The sequence below is a fragment of the Capsicum annuum genome, chromosome 12, assembly GCF_002878395.1.
Source record: "Capsicum annuum cultivar UCD-10X-F1 chromosome 12, UCD10Xv1.1, whole genome shotgun sequence".
NCBI classification, from domain to species: Eukaryota; Viridiplantae; Streptophyta; class Magnoliopsida; order Solanales; family Solanaceae; genus Capsicum; species Capsicum annuum.
In genome coordinates this window covers 210,701,059-210,721,162 of record NC_061122.1, presented here as the reverse complement: position 1 = coordinate 210,721,162, position 20,104 = coordinate 210,701,059, and the positions used below count along the sequence as shown (strand labels likewise).

Sequence of the window (20,104 nt, the reverse complement as noted above, 5' to 3'; positions counted from 1 at the left end):
TAGGTGTCAGTTGAGACAAAGTTAAGGACGAGTATATATACTATATTTTTTTTTGTTTTCATTTCCTTCAGAAAATTGCTTCAAACCCGTAATAACTCTTTGAAACACATCCAGTGTAATTTCACAAGTGGAGTCTAAAAAAGAAAATATGTATAGTGAAGAGGTTGTTTTGAAAGACCCACGACTCAAGTAAATCATATTAAAGTGATAGTAAATAAGCTATTTCGGGAAAAGGAAAAGAATAGTACCACAACAAATCACAACAATTATTGAAACCAAAATAAAGCTTATTGAAGTAATAGACACCAAAATTTGACTAAAAAGTAAAAAAGTTGAAGTAGCATGTGTAGAAGGAAACAACAATCAACAGGGGAAATACTTGAAGTAGTTGTGAAGCACATAAACTATCTAATCGTAAACTTTGAAATAAACAGCAACCACCTTTTGACCATAAGTATTTTTTACTTTTTTTACATAAAGGTTTTCTACTTTTTTCTATATTCCTGCTTTAGACTTTTTTTGTGTGAGCTAAGGGTCTACCAAAAACAACCTCCTACCTCCAATATAATGTTATGAGGTGTGCATATACATCACCCTCTCTAGACCCCACATTGTGAGATTATATTTGGTTATGTTACTGTTGTTGTTAGTAAGAAAGGTTGATGATAGAACAAGTAAATTTTATGATTCAAAACTTCGAAAATCCAAGAAAATCAGAAAAGACAGATTTGTATATCTTGTGGTTGCTAACTAAATGCTAGTCAAATTCTGCTTTAATTTTTACCATTATGCAATTAAGTTAATTTGAATCAAGTAAAAACAAATCCTATATAACCCAAGCAAGAAAGGAGAGGAGTAGAATCGAAGAACAAGAAAATGACTTTAACATTGCAGATCACCAAAATGTTTGTTTCAATTTCAAAGGGCAAAACTGATTTATCCAGAAACTTGGAAAAAATAATTGATACATGAAAAACATCAATCAATATCTGAACAGGCTAGCATACACTTTGTAAAGCTCATAAGTTATATATACAGGTCCGTCCACGCGATTTCTATAGAACTGCAGATGGAATGAAGCTACACTGAAACATGAGAATTGATTCAAACATTTTCCGCACCCAAACTCCAGCTAACAACATAGAAGAATCTAAAGTGTGTAAGGGGGCTGAATACTCCCCTCGAAACATCACCTAGTAAGTTGTAACAAAAACTGAGACAAAAAGTTATGTCCCATAAATATGTCTGTGAACGGGTTGGGCATCAAGAGTTTTAACCACTTGAATCCAAGGTTTGTCTATGATCAAGGTGGAAGTTCTTGAAAGATGTCCAACAAATAAAACAGGATCTCTGAAAGCGCAAAATTCAAAATTCTTTCTACCAATTTGTTTCAAATCTAAATCATTCCCTTTCAACTTGCGCTTCAAAGTCCCCTTTGCAGGAGAGCTATTATGTAGCTTCTTCAAAGCTAAATCTTGACCATTAGCTACGTCAGTATCGTGGTCATCACCAATTGGCAACTCAAAGTCAATCAAGCACATCGCCCTACAGAATAAAACCATAAAATGTTAATCATGTTACATTAAAGCACTGAAACAATGCAATTAGGTTTTTTGAAGCTGAACATATAAAGAACTCGAGAAAGATCCAGAATATGCAGGAAACAGGACACTAGTGCATCGTCAGGAAAATTTTCATAAAATATTTAAGCCACAGGTTGTTCTTCATAATTAAGTTGCACGTTCAATTGAACACTCCTAAGAACGACTTGGACCAAAATTAGGATGGATAAGGAATATGATTTCTTTATTATTTTTAAAATGATGTAGTGTCAGGGCCAGTTTGTGTCAACCTCAGCTATTCCATCGGGTACCTATTACCTTCCACCAACGCAGTTACCCGGTAATTCTGCTTACCAAGGTTTAGGCAGATGAGAAGACATCACCTAGTGTTTTTTGTCTTGGTTGGGATTTGAGCGTGAGACCCCATGGTTCTCATTCCACTAGGCCACATCCTTGGGTGCAGTTGTGCAGATAAGGAATTAGATTTCTTAAGAGAGTCAAAAGAGAAGAAAGAGAGAACTTTCAGCTAGTAAATTGCTTTAAACAATCTCATCAGCTATAATGATTGAACTACAGCAATCTGCAGCATGTCAGACGTGCTGACTGCCTCTTTTGATGTGTGTTGATGTGCCTAGATGCAGCAAAAGCAAAATCTTTGTATCCAAACATATTAACAAGCCTAGTTAAGTCATTTCTTTATTACTTAGCTCCAATTAAAAGGCCAACCCGTGTTTTATGTGATTCACCATTCTCCAAAAGAAGCGCTATTTCCTAATAGACCCCATCTAGTAAAGGCCAGGATAAGCTAATGCACATTAAAACAACCTACGGTGAAATACCAGCAAAAGGATTCAACTATATAAGAAAGCAGAAGACCAAGAGTAACAAAAACTTTTAAAAACAAGGCATTGCAAAAACTGCAAAATACACACCTTGAACTGTAGACAATGACAGATGATGAACTAGTAGAAGGAGCAAAAGAGAGCCCAATCACTTCTCCAGGAAATTCTTGAAATCTTCTCGGCAATGAGAATGTATACCGGTTGGACCATTCTCCTAGTTGTTTAGCTTCAACATCAAATGCATATACCTGGTTCGAAGATGTGGATACTATAAGAACATTGCTATTTCTAGGAGTAAAGCCACCCGCTGTAACGGAAGACCCATTCAATCTTGATATAAACCAATGTTGCCTGTTACACAGTAAAATTCAATCAGTGCCCCAAATAGGAAATGCAAGATGAAGGTCCCACAAAGATATTGAATTGACTTCACAGCTAAAATTATCACGTGGAAAACGGGAGTCTACTCTAGATAAACGTGCAATGCAGGAAAAAATGTTTTACTTATTTTCAATGTGCAACAACATGATTGAAGAATTTTGATATAAAGAATGTCTATTGGTCATATGGTGAACCTAGAAGTTTATGAAACAAAACATAACAACAATGGGGAAATTTAAAAGATAGATCAGATACTAGATAAATGTTTCAGAGAAGGCCCAGTACCTCTGTATCTCTAGATTAAATATATATACATCTCCAAAGCAGTTGACAGCAGCTAACCATTGCCCATCTGCACTAGTGACCATTCTCGTAATGGGGGGTTCATTTGGTGGCAATTCTTCGCAGTGTTCTTTACGGAAAGGGGTAAAAACATGAACTAATTCCAAGCTTACTGCATCAACCACCTGGAAGAGAAGACAAGTGTCAGAGACTATATGCATTCACGAAAACACCACCGTTAAACCTCAAGTACAACTACACTTTATCATAGGATTGATACTTTTTATTGTTCATTAACATTGGTCAAAATTAACAATATACGTCAACTCCTGCATCTTCTGAAGAAAAAAATTAACTCAAAGAGGACATTACTGTTGACAACAGAAGTGAAGGCAAGTCAACAAGTGAAGGCAAATATGAAAGCAATAAGATCTATAATCCCTCCCCATCAGTTACAGCCCGACTCTCTCCTCCATTTTCGTTGACATGCTACACCCCCATCCCCCACAGTTTCCACCAATTCCTACAGAGAACCATCTCTGGGTTCTGATTAGCTGGGTAACTGTCTGGCTTTTTGTTTCTTTTTTCCCTTTTAATGATAAAAGCTCAGAGGTAAGAAGCAACAAAGTCATCGCTTGTTGCTTTGTCAGCTCGTCACTGGAAGCACAAGCTTCAATGCTATCACATCTCGACATGTCAAAGAGAGGGCATCTCCCATCACTCCGCTTTGCCGCTTTACGCGATGGAGCGAACACCTTTTTTAACACTGATTCAAATTCACAAGCAGGGCAAAGTTAGTGAAAGGTGACATTTTCAACGCTGGTTCAAATGCACTAGAAGGACAAAGTGAAAGGTGATCCCTGGGCTGAATCAATGTCTATCTTTATTGTAGGAAATTAAATGAGCAAATAATATTGTAACACCCCAACTTAGGATAAGGAGTCCCACATCGGCAAAACACAGGAGGGATGCTGGGTATCTAAGTAAGCAAGTCTCACTCCCTAGTGACGCGTTTTAAAGCCATGCGGGCCTGGGCCCAGAGCGGACAATATCCGTGCGGGCCTTGCCCAGAGCGGACAATATCACTAGTGGATTGGGGAGCTACAAGGGTCTCTCGGGCCTTGATGGTTCGGGATGTCCGTCGCGGCCAGGGCCCCGGCTCGAGTCATGACAGAATGGTATCAGAGTCGCTCCTGTGTCAGCCCTGTCGATGTGGGCCAGAGTTCAAACTGAGTTTAGGCAAATCCCGATAAGGCGGGGTAAACCTCGGTCCTGAGTCTAGGCAAATTCCATTCCATGGGGCAAACCTCGGCGAGGACGTTGAGCCCATAAGGGGGGTGTATGTAACACCCCAATTTAGGATAAGGAGTCCCACATCGGCAAAACACAGGAGGGATGCTGGGTATATAAGTAAGCAAGTCTTACTCCCTAGTGAGGCGTTTTAACGTCATGCAGGCCTAGGCCCAAATCGGACAATATCACTAGTGGGTTGGGGAGTTACAGGGGTCTCTTGGGCCTTGATGGTTCGGGATGCCCGTCCCGGCCAGGGCCCTGGATCGGGTCGTGTCAGACGGATACTCTTTTTTCTTTCATGTGTCCCAAAAAAGGGCTAACCATGGATACTTGCTAGCAAATTATGTCATGTCACGTCCTATGCACAGCAAGGCATAGGACGGCTTAGCAGATCGGGCTGAGATCAGACTTCATGCGCTCACATGGTGGTTTATGACGATTCACTACTTTCTCCCACAAATAATCAAAGAAAATAAATTTACCTTAGTCAATTATAAGTTTAGTTTATATTCTTATTCCTTTCCGGTTGTCTCCACTTACTTTTAATTTGAATTTTGTCGTCATTTATTGTCTCTTGTTATACTGTCCTCTTGAAATGATTTTACATACCAACATATTCCACGTATTGACCGTCTTTGGCGCTACATCGTTTCATGGTATAGGTTCTAGCTCTCAAGTCACCTACTCACAGCTCAGAAGTGATTTTACCACAAAAGATACATCCTAGTTTTAAAGATGAAACACATTTATCACTTAAAACTATAGAAAATAAATTGGACGACAGAATTACTTACATAAATCCTTCTGTCACACCCCGCTATCATCATTCGAGAAGAATCTGCACTGAAAATCATTGAATGGGCAAATGGAAGTCCCGAAGGGAGCTGCCTTCGGCTGACAGACCATGCACTCTTGCCATCACCACTCTTTTTAAGTTCAAAAAAGCAGGGTCTAACATGGTCAGAATAAGCAAACAGTACACCTGAAGGAGAAAGTGCACTGCATGTGATCTTCCTCGAAGTTTTGCACTTAACGCGAGCCACTAGATCTGTTCTTGCAGCCCCACCAGATGGGCCACCGCTGTCGGACACAGCCCCATTTTTAACACGAACACAAAAAATATCTATCCAGTATGATGCCTGAACTAAGAGTAAAGAAGCCTGACTGCAAATTGTATTTGCTGCAAGTTGTATGGGCGGCCTCTGAGGTGAGGGACAAATATCGTGTGGAGAAAAATTGGTGAATTCCTTTACAGAATATGCAAAAAGTTTAGTGTCATCACCACCTGAGATAAGCATCGGCACACCCAAATGTGCCCATTTATGATAACTAAACTCAAGGGGCTTCTCCCTAGAACGATGCTTCTTTGCCTTCTGTTCGACTATGGGCTCTGATAAAGAGAAGAAAAGTTAAAACAATAAGTGTAACCAAACCAAAATAAAGGGATAACCGAAAGTCCAAACTAAAACAGAATCAAGATTTCAACATCATTTTCAGTGAATGACAAGCACAACTAAATAACGAACCTTCATGAGCGATGGGCACAGCAACTGCCAAGGCCCTTACATCATGTGTATGGGCCCTCACATGACCAACATAAACCCATTTCTTCATGACTACGGAAGAAATGTCTCCATCATGAGACCCAACCTCATTGGCTGAGAGCTTATAAAGTATAACCTAAAAACAGTAGCAAAACATTAGCAGCTACAAAAGCAAGCTTAAATTGAGTTCTCTAAACAATTATAGCTGAGAAATCTCAAATAGAATCAAAGAAGATAATAGATGCATTCTTATAAAAACACAGAAACCCTCTGCTTTAGTCAGTGGTCAATCCTTTGCCTTTTGCTTTCACTTTCCTTTACCTTTAAGCAATTAAAAAACGATTGCAAGACATAAAAAAGAAAGTGAAGTTTTACACACAACTCCAAGTTATTTCTAAAATGAAAAAACATAACACAGAAAGCATGAACACCGGAAAAATGGAAGTCAAGCCTCTCAAGCAACATAATTAAAATGATTGAAACATATTTTTGTTTCTTTAGACACACTATTCAACTCATGTGCTCCAACTAAAGCAACTAACAATTATAAATGCTTTGAACATATTATCTTTTTCTACTCACAAAGCATTCAACCTGTCATTAAAAATGGAGCATCTCAAAGCACTGCTGTCAGCATTCCCACTCTCACGCAATTTCCTCTGACCTTGCTCACACACCAACTAAAGCCCAGTGCATCTCGCGCAGTTAGTAGTCTCTATTAGTTTTCTTCCATACATATCAACAAATACATCGCCTCTGTTTCTCGTCCATCACTCTGTTTCCCTCATCATCAATTTTCTGCCTTTCTCATGCCTAGCCCACCACTAATTCAATTCACAACCTTCTATAGATTCTAAAACTAAGAGTTTGACTTTGAATCTTTGAAAACAATAAATGTTCTTTCTTTTGATATACTAGAAGTCATGAATGGAAAAAGTAAGCAAGAAATCTTAAGAAAACATCTCTATCCTGCACTATGCAAGCAAATCTGATTTGAATGAAGACGAAGCAAGAAATCTAAACAAGCATCCAGAAAGATTTGCTAATAGGCACTATTTTTGTAAAGTTCTTGTTTACTTAGTTATTTTATTTATTTGTGCAATGTTCATTTTGATAGTCTTCTAAGATTGTGAAGCGTGTTATTTGTTTCTGGCTTAAATCCATAGGGCCCTTGTTTTTCTTTTTGCACTTTTCACTTCTAACAATACCTTGTTTGCATTTTGCTGTGCTTTGCGTGTGCCTTTTATTGTTACTGTTGTTTTAGCCTTTGCTGTATTTTGTGTTGAGTAGTGGCTTGGGTGGCTCATGGTAGAATAGGGTCATGTCCTGGGGGTCTTGGTGGGCTGGGGGTGGGTTCGGGGGCTGGAGTTGGGTTAGGTTCGAGATGCAGAGTGCGAGGTATTAAGGGAAGGGATAAGAGAGTTGATATTTTGAGGGTAGGATCGTGGAACATTGGGACCCTGCAGGGTAAGTCGATAGAATTAGTTAAGATTCTTAGGAAGAGAAAGATTAATATTGCATGTGTCCAGGAGACCAAGTGGGTAGGTTCCAAGGCTAGGGAAGTAGATGGGTACAAGTTGTGGTATTCAGGTAGTGATAGGCGTAGAAATGGCGTAGGCATCTTAGTGGACGAGGAGCTTAGGGGGCAGGTAGTGGAGGTGAAAAGGGTTAGTGATAGGGTTATCACTATCAAGTTGGTTTTGGGGGGATTTACTTTGAATATTTGTAGTGCGTATGTGCCACAGGTGGTCCTGGACGAGGAGGAGGAGAAGAGTTTTTGGGAGGTTTTAGATGAGGTGGTTAGAGGCGTGCCTAGTTCGGAGAAGATTTTCATATGAGGGGATTTCAACGAGCACATCAGGTCTTTGCAGTTAGGGTACGATGATATGCATGAGGGCTTTGGGTTCAGGGTTAGGAATGACGAGGGAGCTGCTCTCTTGGAGTTTGCGAGGGCCTTTGGATTGGTGGTAGTGAATTCCAGCTTTCCGAAGAAAGAAGAGCATTTGGTTACTTTCCGTAGTAGGGTAGCCAAGACCCAGATTGACATTCTACTGCTTAGAAAGGAAGATAGAGCTTTGTGCAAGGATTGTAAGATAATCCCGAGTGAGAATCTTGCGACCCAGCATAGACTCCTAGTGATGGACTTGGCTATCAAGAAGGGCAAGTTGAGGCGGGGTGGGAAGGGTCGACCTAGAGTTAGGTGCGGCAGTCTGACTCCGGGTAGTGCTTTAGAGATAGGGGCGAAGTTGGAGGCGAAGGGGGTGTGGGAGTACGGAGGATGTGGATAGTATGTGGGATAGGGCTGCTGGTTGCATCAGGGAGTCTGCTAGGGAGGTGTTGGTCTGGCCGATTTCAGGGGGATTGGTGGTGGAATGAAGATGTTAAGAAGAAGGTGGAGTCGAAGAAGGCGGCTTATGGTAAGTTGGTTGAAAGCAAGGATGAAGAAGAGAAGCGGGTGAGCAGGGAGGAGTACAAGTTAGCTAAAAAGGAGGCTAAGCTAGCAGTTACGGTTGCTAAGACAGCAGCCTTTGAGAGTTTGTATAAGGGGTTAGAGGAGAAAGGCGGGGAGAAGAGGTTGTTTAGGCTAGCCAAGGTTAGGGAGAGGAAGGGTCGTGATCTGGATCAGGTGAAGTGCATTAAGGGGGAGGATGGCAGAGTTTTGGTGGAAAATGCCCTCACTAAGAAAAGATGGCAGTCGTATTTTCATAGGCTCTTGAATGATGAAGGGGACAGAGGCGTTGTGTTAGGGGAGTAGGAGCTTTCCAAGAAGTGTCGCGAATTTGGCTTTTGTCGGCGTTTTAAGGTAGAGGAGGTTAGTGAGGCTATTTGAAAGATGCGAAGGGGCAGGGCGATGGGCCCGATGAGATTCCGGTGGATTTTTGGAAGTTCTCTGGCGGGGCAGGGTTACGGTGGCTGACCAACTTGTTTAACAATATTTTCAAGTCAGCAAAGATGTCTGAGGCGTGGAGATGGAGCACGATGATTCCCGTATATAAGAACAAGGGTGACATTCAGAGTTGCAACAACTACCGGGGTATTAAGTTGTCGAGTCACACGATGAAGATTTGGGAGAGTAGTGGAGCGGAGGTTGAGGAAAATTGTGCCTATTTCGGAGAATCAATTTGGTTTTATGCCTGGTCGCTCCACGACTGAGGCAATTCACCTTGTGCGGAGACTGGTAGAGCAGTATAAAGAGAGGAAGAGGGATTTTCCCACGGTGTTTATTGACGTGGAGTCGTCCCGAGTGAGAATCTTTCGACCCAGCATAGGCTCTTGGTTATGGATTTGGGTATAAAGAAGAATAGAAAGAGGAGGAGTAAGGAGTGTAGACCTAGAATTAAGTGGGGCGGCCTGACGCCAGTGAATGCGTGGGAGATAGGGGAGAAGTTGGCGGGAATGGGGGTGTGGGAGTGTAGGGGGGACGTGGATAGTATGTGGGATACGGCGGCTAGGTGCATCAGGGAGAATGCAAGTGAGGTGTTGGGTGTTTCTAGGGGCCGGGCCCGGCATCATCGGGGAGATTGGTGGTGGAATGAAGAGGTGGAGAAGAAAGTGGGGACCAAAAAAGGGGCGTATGCTAAATTGGTTGAGAGTAAGGACGAAGAAGAGAAGCGGGTAAACAAGAAAGAGTACAAGCTAGCTAGGAAGAAGGCTAAGTCAACAGTCACGGCAGCTAAGACGGCCGCTTTTGAGAGCTTTTATGCAGGGTTACAGGGGAAAGGAGGGGAGAAAAAGTTGTTTAGACTCGCTAAGGCTAGGGAGAGGAAGGGTCGTGACCTCGATCAGGTGAGGTGCATTAAGGGGGAGGACGGTAGAGTGTTGGTGGAGGACGGCCACATTAAGAATAGATGGCAGTCGTACTTTCATAGGCTCTTGAATGACGAAGGGGATAGAGCTATTGTGTTAGGGGAATTGGAGGTGCTTTGGAGATGCTTGGAGGTGAGTGGAGTACCGCTGGCATATATCAGAGCAATTAAGGATATGTATGATGGAGCGAAAACTCAGGTGAGGACGGCGGGAGGAGACTCAGAGTATTTCACTGTCTTGACAGCATCAGGGATCTACTCTTAGTCCCTTTTTGTTTGCGTTGGTGATGAATGTGTTGACGCGGCGTATTCAAGGGGAAGTGCTTTGGTGTATGCTTTTTCCAGACGATGTAGTTCTGATAGATGAGACTCGAGGGGGTGTGAATGACAAATTAGAGGTGTGGAGGCAAACTCTTGAGTCTAAAGGGTTCAGGGTGAGCAGAAGCAAGACAGAGTATGTGGAATGCAAGTTTAATGACGTGAGGCGGGAGAATGAGGTAGTAGTGAAGCTGGAATCACAGGAGGTATGTAAGAGGGATAGTTTCAAGTATCTCAGGTCCGTGATCCAGAGTAACGGTGAGATTGACGAGGATGTTTCGCACCGTATTGGGGCGGGATGAATGAAGTGGAAGCTTGCGTCGGGGGTGTTCTGTGATAAGAAGGTGCCGCCCAAGCTGAAAGGCAAATTCTACAAGGTGGTAGTCCGTCCGGCCATGTTGTATGGAGCGGAGTGTTGGCCAGTTAAGAACTCCCACATCCAAAAAATGAAGGTGGCAGAAATGCGGATGTTGCGCTGGATGTGTGGGCTGACTAGAGGGGATAGAGTTCGGAATGAGACTATCCGGGAGAAGGTTGGTGTGACTCCAGTGGAGTGCAAGATGCGGGAAGCCCGATTGAGATGGTTCGGACACGTGAAGAGGAGGGGCATGGATGCCCCGGTTCGTAGGTGTGAGAGGCTAGCGTTGGATGGTTTTAGGCGGGGTAGGGGTAGGCCGAAGAAGTACTGGGGTGAGGTGATTAGGCGGGACATAGAGCAGTTACAGCTCACCGAGGACATGACCCTAGATAGGAAGGTCTGGAGGACACGAATTAGGGCAGAAGACTAGGGCCGATTTGGGTCGCTAGTGAAGGGAATTACTTGGTGGGGTTTTATTCTTGTTATGATTCTGTGTTCCATGTTTTATTACGAATCTGTGTGCTTTCCTCTGTTTTCTAATACTTATGGGTGCCGTATTTATGTTATGTAATCTAGTTTTGTGCTGTACGATGAGTTTGTGTGGTATCTCGTGACTTGAGCCGGGAGTCTATCGGAAACAGCCTTTCTACTTCTTTAGAGGTAGAGGTATGGACTGCGTACATCTTACCCCCCCAGACCCCACTAGGTGGGAATACACTGGGTTTGTTGTTGTTGTTGTTGTTTATTGACGTGGAAAAGGCGTGTGACAAGGTCCCTAGGAAGGTTCTTTGGAGATGCTTGGAGGCCAAAGAGGTTCCGGTGGCGTACATCAGAGCGATTAAGGACATGTATGAGGGGGCGAAGACTCGGGTAAGGACTGTGGGAGGAGATTCTGAACGTTTCCCAATCTTAACAAGGTTGCACCAGGGATCAACTCTTAGTCCGTTTTTATTCACTTTGGTGATGGATGTGTTGATGCGGAATATACAAGGCGAGGTGCCTTGGTGTATGCTTTTCGCGGATGATATAGTTTTGATTGATGAGTCGCGACAAGGGGTTAATGATAAGCTGGAGGTTTGGAGACAAACCCTGGAGTCTAAAGGTTTCTGATTGAGCAAGAGCAAGATGGAGTACTTGGAATGTAAGTTTAGTGACTCGAGGCATGAGGAGGAGGTGGTAGTGAAGTTGGATTCTCAAGCGGTTTGCAAGAGGGATAGTTTTAAGTATCTCGGGTCTATGATTCAGGGGAATGGAGAGATAGATGAGGATGTCTCTCACCATATTGGGGCTGGTTGGATGAAATGGAAGCTCGTTTCAGGTATTTTATGCGATAACAAGGTGCCCCACAAGCTAAAAGGCAAATTCTATAGAATTGCAATCCGACCTTCTATATTGTATGGAGCGGAGTGTTGGCCGGTTAAGAATTCTCATATCCAGAAGTTGAAAGTGGCGGAAATGAGGATGTTGCGTTGAATGTGTGGTTTCACAAGGGCTGACAGGGTTAGGAATGATATTATTCGGGAGAAGGTGGGAGTGGTATCTGTGGAGGAAAAAATGCGGGAAGAGAGGTTGAGATGGTTTGGTCATGTGATGAGGAGGGGTACGGATGCCCCAATTCGTAGGTGTGAGAGGTTAGCCTTGGAAGGTTTCAAGCGTGGTAGGGGTAGACCGAAGAAATGTTGGAGAGAAGTGATTAAGCGTGACATGGAGCAGTTACAGCTGACTAAGGACATGACCCTGGATAGGAAGGTATGGAGGAAAAACATTAGGATAGAGGGCTAATGGTGTGGATGAGTCATAGCCAGTAATTAGGTGGACTTTAGTGTTCTTTGTTTGGCAATGTACAATCTTCTGTGGATGTCGTACCTAGGTTATTTTATCATGTTCCTTGCTTTTGATGCTTTTGTATACTGTCTTTAATTTTGAGCCGAGGGTCTATCAGAAACAGCCTTTCTACCTCTTTAGAGGTAGTGGTTTGGACTGCGTACACTCTACCCTCCCCAGACCCCACTCTGTGGGAATATACTGGGTTTGTTGTTGTTGTTGTTGTACTTCTAACAATACCCCCCCACCCCCCCCCCCTACATCTCCTTCAAATTTGTCCCAAGTTTCAAATTGTTTAAACTGTGAGAGACGACCTAGTAACCCTATGGTGGTATTGATACACTTCGGACAAGTATCAAATTTTTCGTAACAAATAGTTTGGGACAAGCATAGAGATCTAGATATTTGAATTGTCTGAATTTAGATACAGTAATTCTGCCTAATTTCACCTCAACTTCACTATATGCATGTTGGTTAAACTGGAAATACAACAACAACAAACCTAGTGTATTCCCACATAGTGAGGTCTGGGGAGGGTAAGATGTACACAGTCCATACCTCTTACCTCTAAACTAGAAATACATATATTCTATATTACTTTTACTTATACAGTTATATTAAATCACTTAATCCAGAAAGTGGTTTTCCATAGCTCAAACTTCCAACTGAAACCCTTGCTGGTTTCAACAATTAACATAGTATTATCTACAAAATGCATAAACATGGAACTTCATTTGGCATATTATCAGTCAGCTCATCAACAACTCGGTAAACAAGTATGGCGTCAGTGAGATCCTAGTGGATTGAACAAAAATGACATGCCAACAGAGAATTTTCTTACGCTAGGGAGTGTTGTTTATGTACCTGACCATCAGAACCAGCAGAAAATACCCTACTATGGCTGGGAGATGCTGCTAAAGCATTCACATCACCCTTATGACAGGAATGTGACTGTACAAGAGTTCCATGCTGGGAGTCCCAGAACTGAACACTCCCACTACTATCTGCGCTAACCAGGGTACCACATCTGCAAACAAGAAGATGGAATTGGAAGCATTATGAAAATGGAAAATCTCAGAAAACACGAGATTTTTTTTTTTGCGGCGCCCGGGGGGGGGGGTTACGTTGTTATCTTTCTTTCCAAAATGGAAGAGTTGCAAATTTGATCTTCACCTCAATGCAAGTAATGACCAAATGCATAGATCAGGTTCACTACCCAAACCTCCAAGACCCGCTGTTATCCTGTAGATTTCATATGCAAACTTGGCATCCCAACACCTTATAAACCTGCAAAGAAACAATCTCCACTCAGAATTTTCACCGTGGACCAGCATGAAGAATAAACAAGCATGCATCAATTCAGTATTCATCAGAAATCAATAAGTAAATGTACAGCACATAGTTAAATTCAAAATAGACATACCCGTCACTACTACCAGAAAATATCCTCTTTGCATCAGAACTCCAAGTGACGCTCAACGTACGCCCTGCAATTATCAAAAAAGTAACTATGGAATTCACAAAGCAACACTCAGATATTTGCGCTATAACTCTGAGGGGCAGTAGGCTCACCACTGACCCTAGGCAACGATCTTTTATAAGACAAATTCTTCTCATCTGAAACAGTGTAGATTCGAACACAGCCATCATCGCAAGCAAATGCAATTCGACCAGTTTCACTAACATCATCCACGTGAATAACAACTGAGTCATCATCCTCTTCACCTTCACTGCTCTCACTATCACTACTAGCACCATTTGTAAGATTAACATGGCCATTCTCAGACTTCTTTGGAAGATTTTGATGAAGCTGTGAAACATTGCATGGTTCCACAGCCATCTGCCATATTGAAACACCAATGGAATCTAGCACTGCCTGCAAGCAACCATAGAAACAACATTTCTCAAGTAGTCAAAACCAAATCTAAATTACAGGTAAGAAAATGGATGGATTTTGAAGTATATTGATCTGGGAAGACCCAAATCCCCGATGGCACAGCCGTATAACAGTATTTTTTAAGACCCGAATCCCCGATGGCACGGCCGTATAGACTGTATTTTTTACGCCAAATCCATGCAAGACACTGGAACAACAAAGCATCTTACACAATTACAGCTATGCAGCTCGTAAGCTTTTACCAAAAGTACTTGCCATTTGTGACTATGCTAAACTCAGTTTAGGAGTTTATTAAGGGACAACAACATTAGAGGAATTCATCTCTTTTGAGACTCTTAACACTATAAAATGGAAGCTAAAGGTTGATTTTTCACACACAGTTCTAACGAAATCCACTAATTTATGTACTCGAAAAAACTATAATATTGGTAGAGGGAGGGAAATAGATAACATCACATAATTTTGCATAATGAAAATTACCGCGACGAAATTTCAAATTCCTTTTATGTGGTAGTTCAAGTTGCCTTATTTTCTATGTTCATCAAAAGAGCAGTGGAGAAGTTCATCATGCTAATTGCACTTCTATCCACTCATACATCAATCAACCATGCCTCAGTTACAAACCTCTGTTACATGAATCCGCCCTACCATTCAACACAATACATGTCATTTTCGTTTTACTGCTAAATAATCACACCTTTTAAGGACCAGAAATCACTCATTATCCATACACCAGTCACTCCTCAAACGAACATAGTTGGTGTAGGTAGTTCCTCCAAGTTGATCAATCAATATATCATGCACTCATCGCACTAATTCACTTGCTGGAGTTGGCTCTACTTTCAAACAAACAGGAAGTAGCAAGCAAGAGGTATCATGAAAGAGAAGAATGCAGTGCCACTCAAGTTAGTTTCTGAAAAGCGTACAGCAACAACAAAAGATGTTGCTAAAGTTTGTGGATGATACCTTCTGAGTCAAATCTAAAAGATCCCACTCATAAACTGATCCATCAATGCTGGACGAAAATAACCGACCTGCAGGCAACTTTCTCGACCCCAACTGACACCAAACTAATGAGGAAACCCTCGAATTAGGATTTCCATGTATTATCTGCACACACAAAAGAAAAAGAACATTCACATTAACAACCACCCTACATCCACTTTTGATAACAGAAAAGGATCTCAATCCCAAGCAAGTTAGGATAGATCATATGAATCATAACAATCTATTTTGCACCATTTAAACCCATTTGATTCCAAATACACCCAATACATACGCGAGCACATTCTAAGCTACTCTAAATTCAAACAAAAAAATTGTTAACAACGACCCTAATTCCAATTTTTATAACAGAAAAGGATCTCAATCTCAAGCTAGTTAGGATTGATTATATGAATCATGACGATCTATTTTGCACCATTTAAACCCATATGGTTCCAAATACATGCAGTACGTATGTGAGCACATTCTAAGCTACTCTAAATCACCAAAGAAAAAAAAAAAAACAATCACGTTAACAGCCCTAATTCCAATTTTAATAACAGAAAAGGATCTCAATCCCAAGCTAGTTAGGATAGACTATATGAATCATGACTACCTATTTTGCACCATTTAGACCCATTTGATTCCAAATACACCCAGTATGTGTGTGTGCACATTCTAAGCTACTCTAAATCAAAAGAAAAAAAAACGCGTTAACAATGACCCTAACTCCAATTTTGATATCAGAAAAGGACCCTAATAACTCAATCCCAAGCTAGTAAGGATCAATTATATAAATCATCACTATCTATTTTTGCACTATCTAGCCCCATTTGATTCCAAATACACCCAGTGCGTGAGCACATTCTAAGCTACTCTTAATTTAAAAAAAAAAAAAACTCGCATGCATTAACAACGGCCCTAATTCCAACTTCGATAACACAAAAGGACCCTAATATCTCAATGCCAACGCTAGTTAGGATCAATGATATAAATCATCACTATCTATTTTTGCACCATTTAAACCCGTTTGATTCCAAATACACCCAATGCGTGAGCACATCCTAAGCTACTCTAAATCCAAAAAAGAAAAAAAAATCACATTAACGATGACCCTAATTCCATTTTTTGATAACAGGAAAGGACCATAATATCTCAATCTCATGCTAGTTAGGACCGATTATACAAATCTATTTTGCTCCATTTAATCTCATATGATTCCAAGCACACCTAGTACGTACGTGAGCACATTCTAAGCTATTCTATATCAAAAAATAAGGACTTGAATTAGGATTTCCATATATTATCTGTACATACATCAAAAAAAAAAAAAAATCAAACGCGTTAACTACAACCCTGATTCCAATTTTGGTCATAGAAAAAGGACCCTAGCATCTCAATTGCAAGCTAGTTAGGGTCGATACACTATCTTGCTCCATTTAAACCAATCTGATTCACAATCTAAGCTACCCTACAACAACAACATACCCAGTGTATTCCCACATTGTGGGGTTTGGGGAGGGTAAAATGTACGCAGTCCATACCACCACCTCCGAAGACGTCGAGAGGTTGTTTCCGATAGACCCCCGGCTCAGGACCAAAGACAGTAAATAAAGTCGAAATAAAACATGAAACAAGCATGGAATAATAGAAAATAACACCCACAAAGTAAAACTCTACACTAACAAACCGGGCGCACACCCCTCACCCCAACCCTCGTACGACTACTAGTAAGGCTACCCCAAATCACTCCTACTAGTTACGCCCCACCCACCCGCACTAGCCCTCTAAATAAAAAAAAATAAAAATTGCATTAACAATGACCCTAATTCCAATTTTGATATCAAACAAGGACCCTAATATCTTAATCCCAAATTCAATTTCTATTTTGCTCCATCTAAACCCATCCGGTGAGCACATTCTAAGCTACTTTAAATCAAAAATAATGTAAAAAAAAAAAAACTCAATAGCAATAATCACGACCCTAATTCCAATTTTGTTAACAAAAAAGGACCCTAATATCTTAATCCCAAGCTAGTTAGGATCTATTATATAAATCATCACTATCTATTTTGCTCGATTTGCACCCATTTGATTCCACAAACAACAAAGTACATGAGCACATACTAAGCCCAAAAAAAAAATCAATCACCCTACAAATGACCCTACTTCCAATTTTGGTAACAAAAAAGGAACCTAATATCTCAATCAGGTCAATGAAATGGTTAAGAACCATAAGGTCTCATATTCAAATCTCAAACACTAGGTAATTTTTTACCATATGTCCTAGCCTAGATAGAGTTACTTGGTACCTGTTGCTACCTGTTGCTGGTGGGAGAGTGGTAGGTATGAAATGGAGTTAGTCAAGATGCGCAAGCTAGCCTCGACACCACGATTAATAAGAAAAAGGACCCTAACATCTAAACTATGTAAATTATCACTATCTATTTTGCTCCATTTAAACACATTTCATTCCAAATACACCCCGCACACTCTAAGCTAATCTTAAGTTTATTTAGAAAAACTTTAACAACGACCTTGATTCCATTTTTTATTACAAAAAGACCTCAAGAACCTAGTGATTTCTTCTCATCTGTCCCAGTCTTAGACCTTGGTGGACAGAGTTACCTTGCTAATGAGATAGTGACAGGTATCCCATAGAATTAGACAGGAGCGCACGAACTAGCCCGGACACCACGGTTATCAAAACAAAAAGGGACCCTAATATCTCAACTAGGGTAAATCATCACCAACTATTTTGCTCCATTTAAACACATTTGATTCCAAATACATCCCATACACTCTAAGTTACTAAGTTATAAAAAAAAAAAAAAAATTTTAACAACAACCCTTATTCCAATTTTGATAACTAAAAAGGACCCTAAGCACCCGGTGATTTCGTCCCATTTGTCATAAGCCTTGGTGGGCAGGGTTACCTTACTGGTGGGATAGTGACAGGTGCCCCATAGAATTAGACAGGTCCACAGAAACTAGCCCCGACATCATGGTTATCAAAACAAAAAAAGGACCCTAATATCTCAATTATGTAAATCATCACTATCTATTTTGCTCCATTTATGCACATTTGATAACAAATACACCCAGTACCTACATGAGCACATTCTAAGCTAATAGAAAAGGAACAGCCCGATGCACTAAAGTTACACCTAGAAATAAAATTCCAAATCCAAAAAAAAAAAAAAAAAAAGTATGAATATAATCATACAAGTTGACAGTGCCATCCAACAGAGCCAGGTGAAACAAGCCAAATCTCAACCGTCCCGTCCTCTCTCGCAGCAGCAACTTTACAATCATCAGCACTAGTAACTAACGCTACAACCGGCGACGGCTTCCACTCTACTGAGCTGCTTCTAGAAACTTCCAGCATTTTCTAGAAGAACAAAAATCAATCAGTACTTTTAGTAATTTGAAGAGAAGGAAGGAGATAAAGCAATCATAGTGGAGTAATGGAGGCGGACGCCAAAAAGAGGGGATAGGTTGTTGAATGAACCAGGGTTTAAAGCTCAATTACTAAATTGGGCCTTTTCGGGTCAACTCGGTATAAACGTAGGGTATGAAAAAAAAAAAGATAAAAATGGGGGAAAGGACAAAAATGATACTTCAAATCAAATAAATTTTACGAGAATGATCATGGAATTTAAATTTCACTTTTTAGTCATTTTAGTTTGTTGGTTTATTCTATGCAGTTTCTACTCACTTTCTATATAGTTTCTATACATATCTTATACATAGAACTATTCTATACGAAAATTCTATAGTTTCGCCAATTTATACAATAACTCTACTTTTTTTTTATACATTTTATAAACACAATTATATAATTTTTATGTACTTTCTATATGATTTTATATATATTATGCATATACATATTTGATTGAATTATACAATTTCTATAACATATATCTTATATAGATACATATTCTATATAACAATTATACCGTTTTTATATAATTATATTTAATTATTATTTTTAAACAACTAAAAAAAAGCAAAAAAATTTTTAGTTAAAAAATTTGTAGTAAAAAAAATCTGAAAATATTTTTAGAAAAAGAGCGAATGGTTCAAGTTGAAAATTGTATTAATATTGTATATAGATTGTATCAATATGGTATATAAACTGTATCTAAACTACATGAGCCAAGACTCAAATTGAGAAAGAATAGGAAATGACTATTATGTGGCATTAATATATCCAACATGACATTTTATGTTCATAGGTCCAGGGCTTTTTTAAAAAAGAAGAGTTATACCGTGACTTTTTCCCATAAAAATATTAATGATTTATTGATATTAGGTTATTGATATTAGGTTTTTAGTTAATGGTTAAACCGATCACTCAATAAACTTATATTTCTATGTGTAACTATCTCTCTCTATATATATAAATGAGACATTTAAGGTTGTTGGTGTGGCATACTTCAATGATCAGGAAATGCAATTATCTTTTTTTTTATTCTTTTTAGGTCTTTTCATAAAAATTTTAAATTAAAATTAATTAATCTTCACCTCTAACAAAAGACTTTTTAATTTTCTCTAAATAAATTCTTGTAGTTACATCATAATTCTTCATTAACTAAATAGAATTTGAAAGGTTTTTGCACCATTAAAACTTTAAAACAATTACTATATAAACAACCATATAATATACCTTCAACATCTCATTTTCATTACTTTGTGCGGTGTACATTAACAAAAATAGGATAGAATTTTGCTATATGTTATAAATTTCATTGATATCGATTTGGTGATAGAAGAAAGAGTCAGACAAGGAGCAAATTTGGTGATAGAAGAAGGGGCAGATAAGGAGCGAAAGAAGAAGTAAAAGCAGAAAAAGCGAAAACGTGGAAAAAACATGTATAAGCCGAATAAGAAGCAGGAATCATAAGAACAAAGACAAAGAAAAAAAGTGTACTTACACTTTGAAGAATTTTTTTACTCTTCATTTGCTGTATTTTAAAATTTTGGCTCTTATATGAAGTAGTTTTTTCTTTT

General features: G+C 39.9%; 1 protein-coding gene across 1 annotated transcript; it reads right to left on the bottom strand.

Annotated features, from left to right (window-relative positions):
- Nucleotides 1–986: 986 nt before the first annotated feature.
- Nucleotides 987–18,624, bottom strand: LOC107850551 (WD repeat-containing protein PCN). Its single transcript, XM_016695156.2, has 11 exons — nucleotides 18,318–18,624; nucleotides 15,074–15,217; nucleotides 13,783–14,086; nucleotides 13,634–13,697; nucleotides 13,384–13,497; nucleotides 13,075–13,237; nucleotides 5,887–6,040; nucleotides 5,155–5,750; nucleotides 3,071–3,252; nucleotides 2,495–2,755; nucleotides 987–1,545 (listed from the first exon to the last, which is right to left on the bottom strand). Exons 1-11 carry the CDS (start codon nucleotides 18,477–18,479, stop codon nucleotides 1,227–1,229), a joined length of 2,463 nt encoding a protein of 820 aa, XP_016550642.1. The 5' UTR covers nucleotides 18,480–18,624; the 3' UTR covers nucleotides 987–1,226.
- Nucleotides 18,625–20,104: the final 1,480 nt, after the last annotated feature.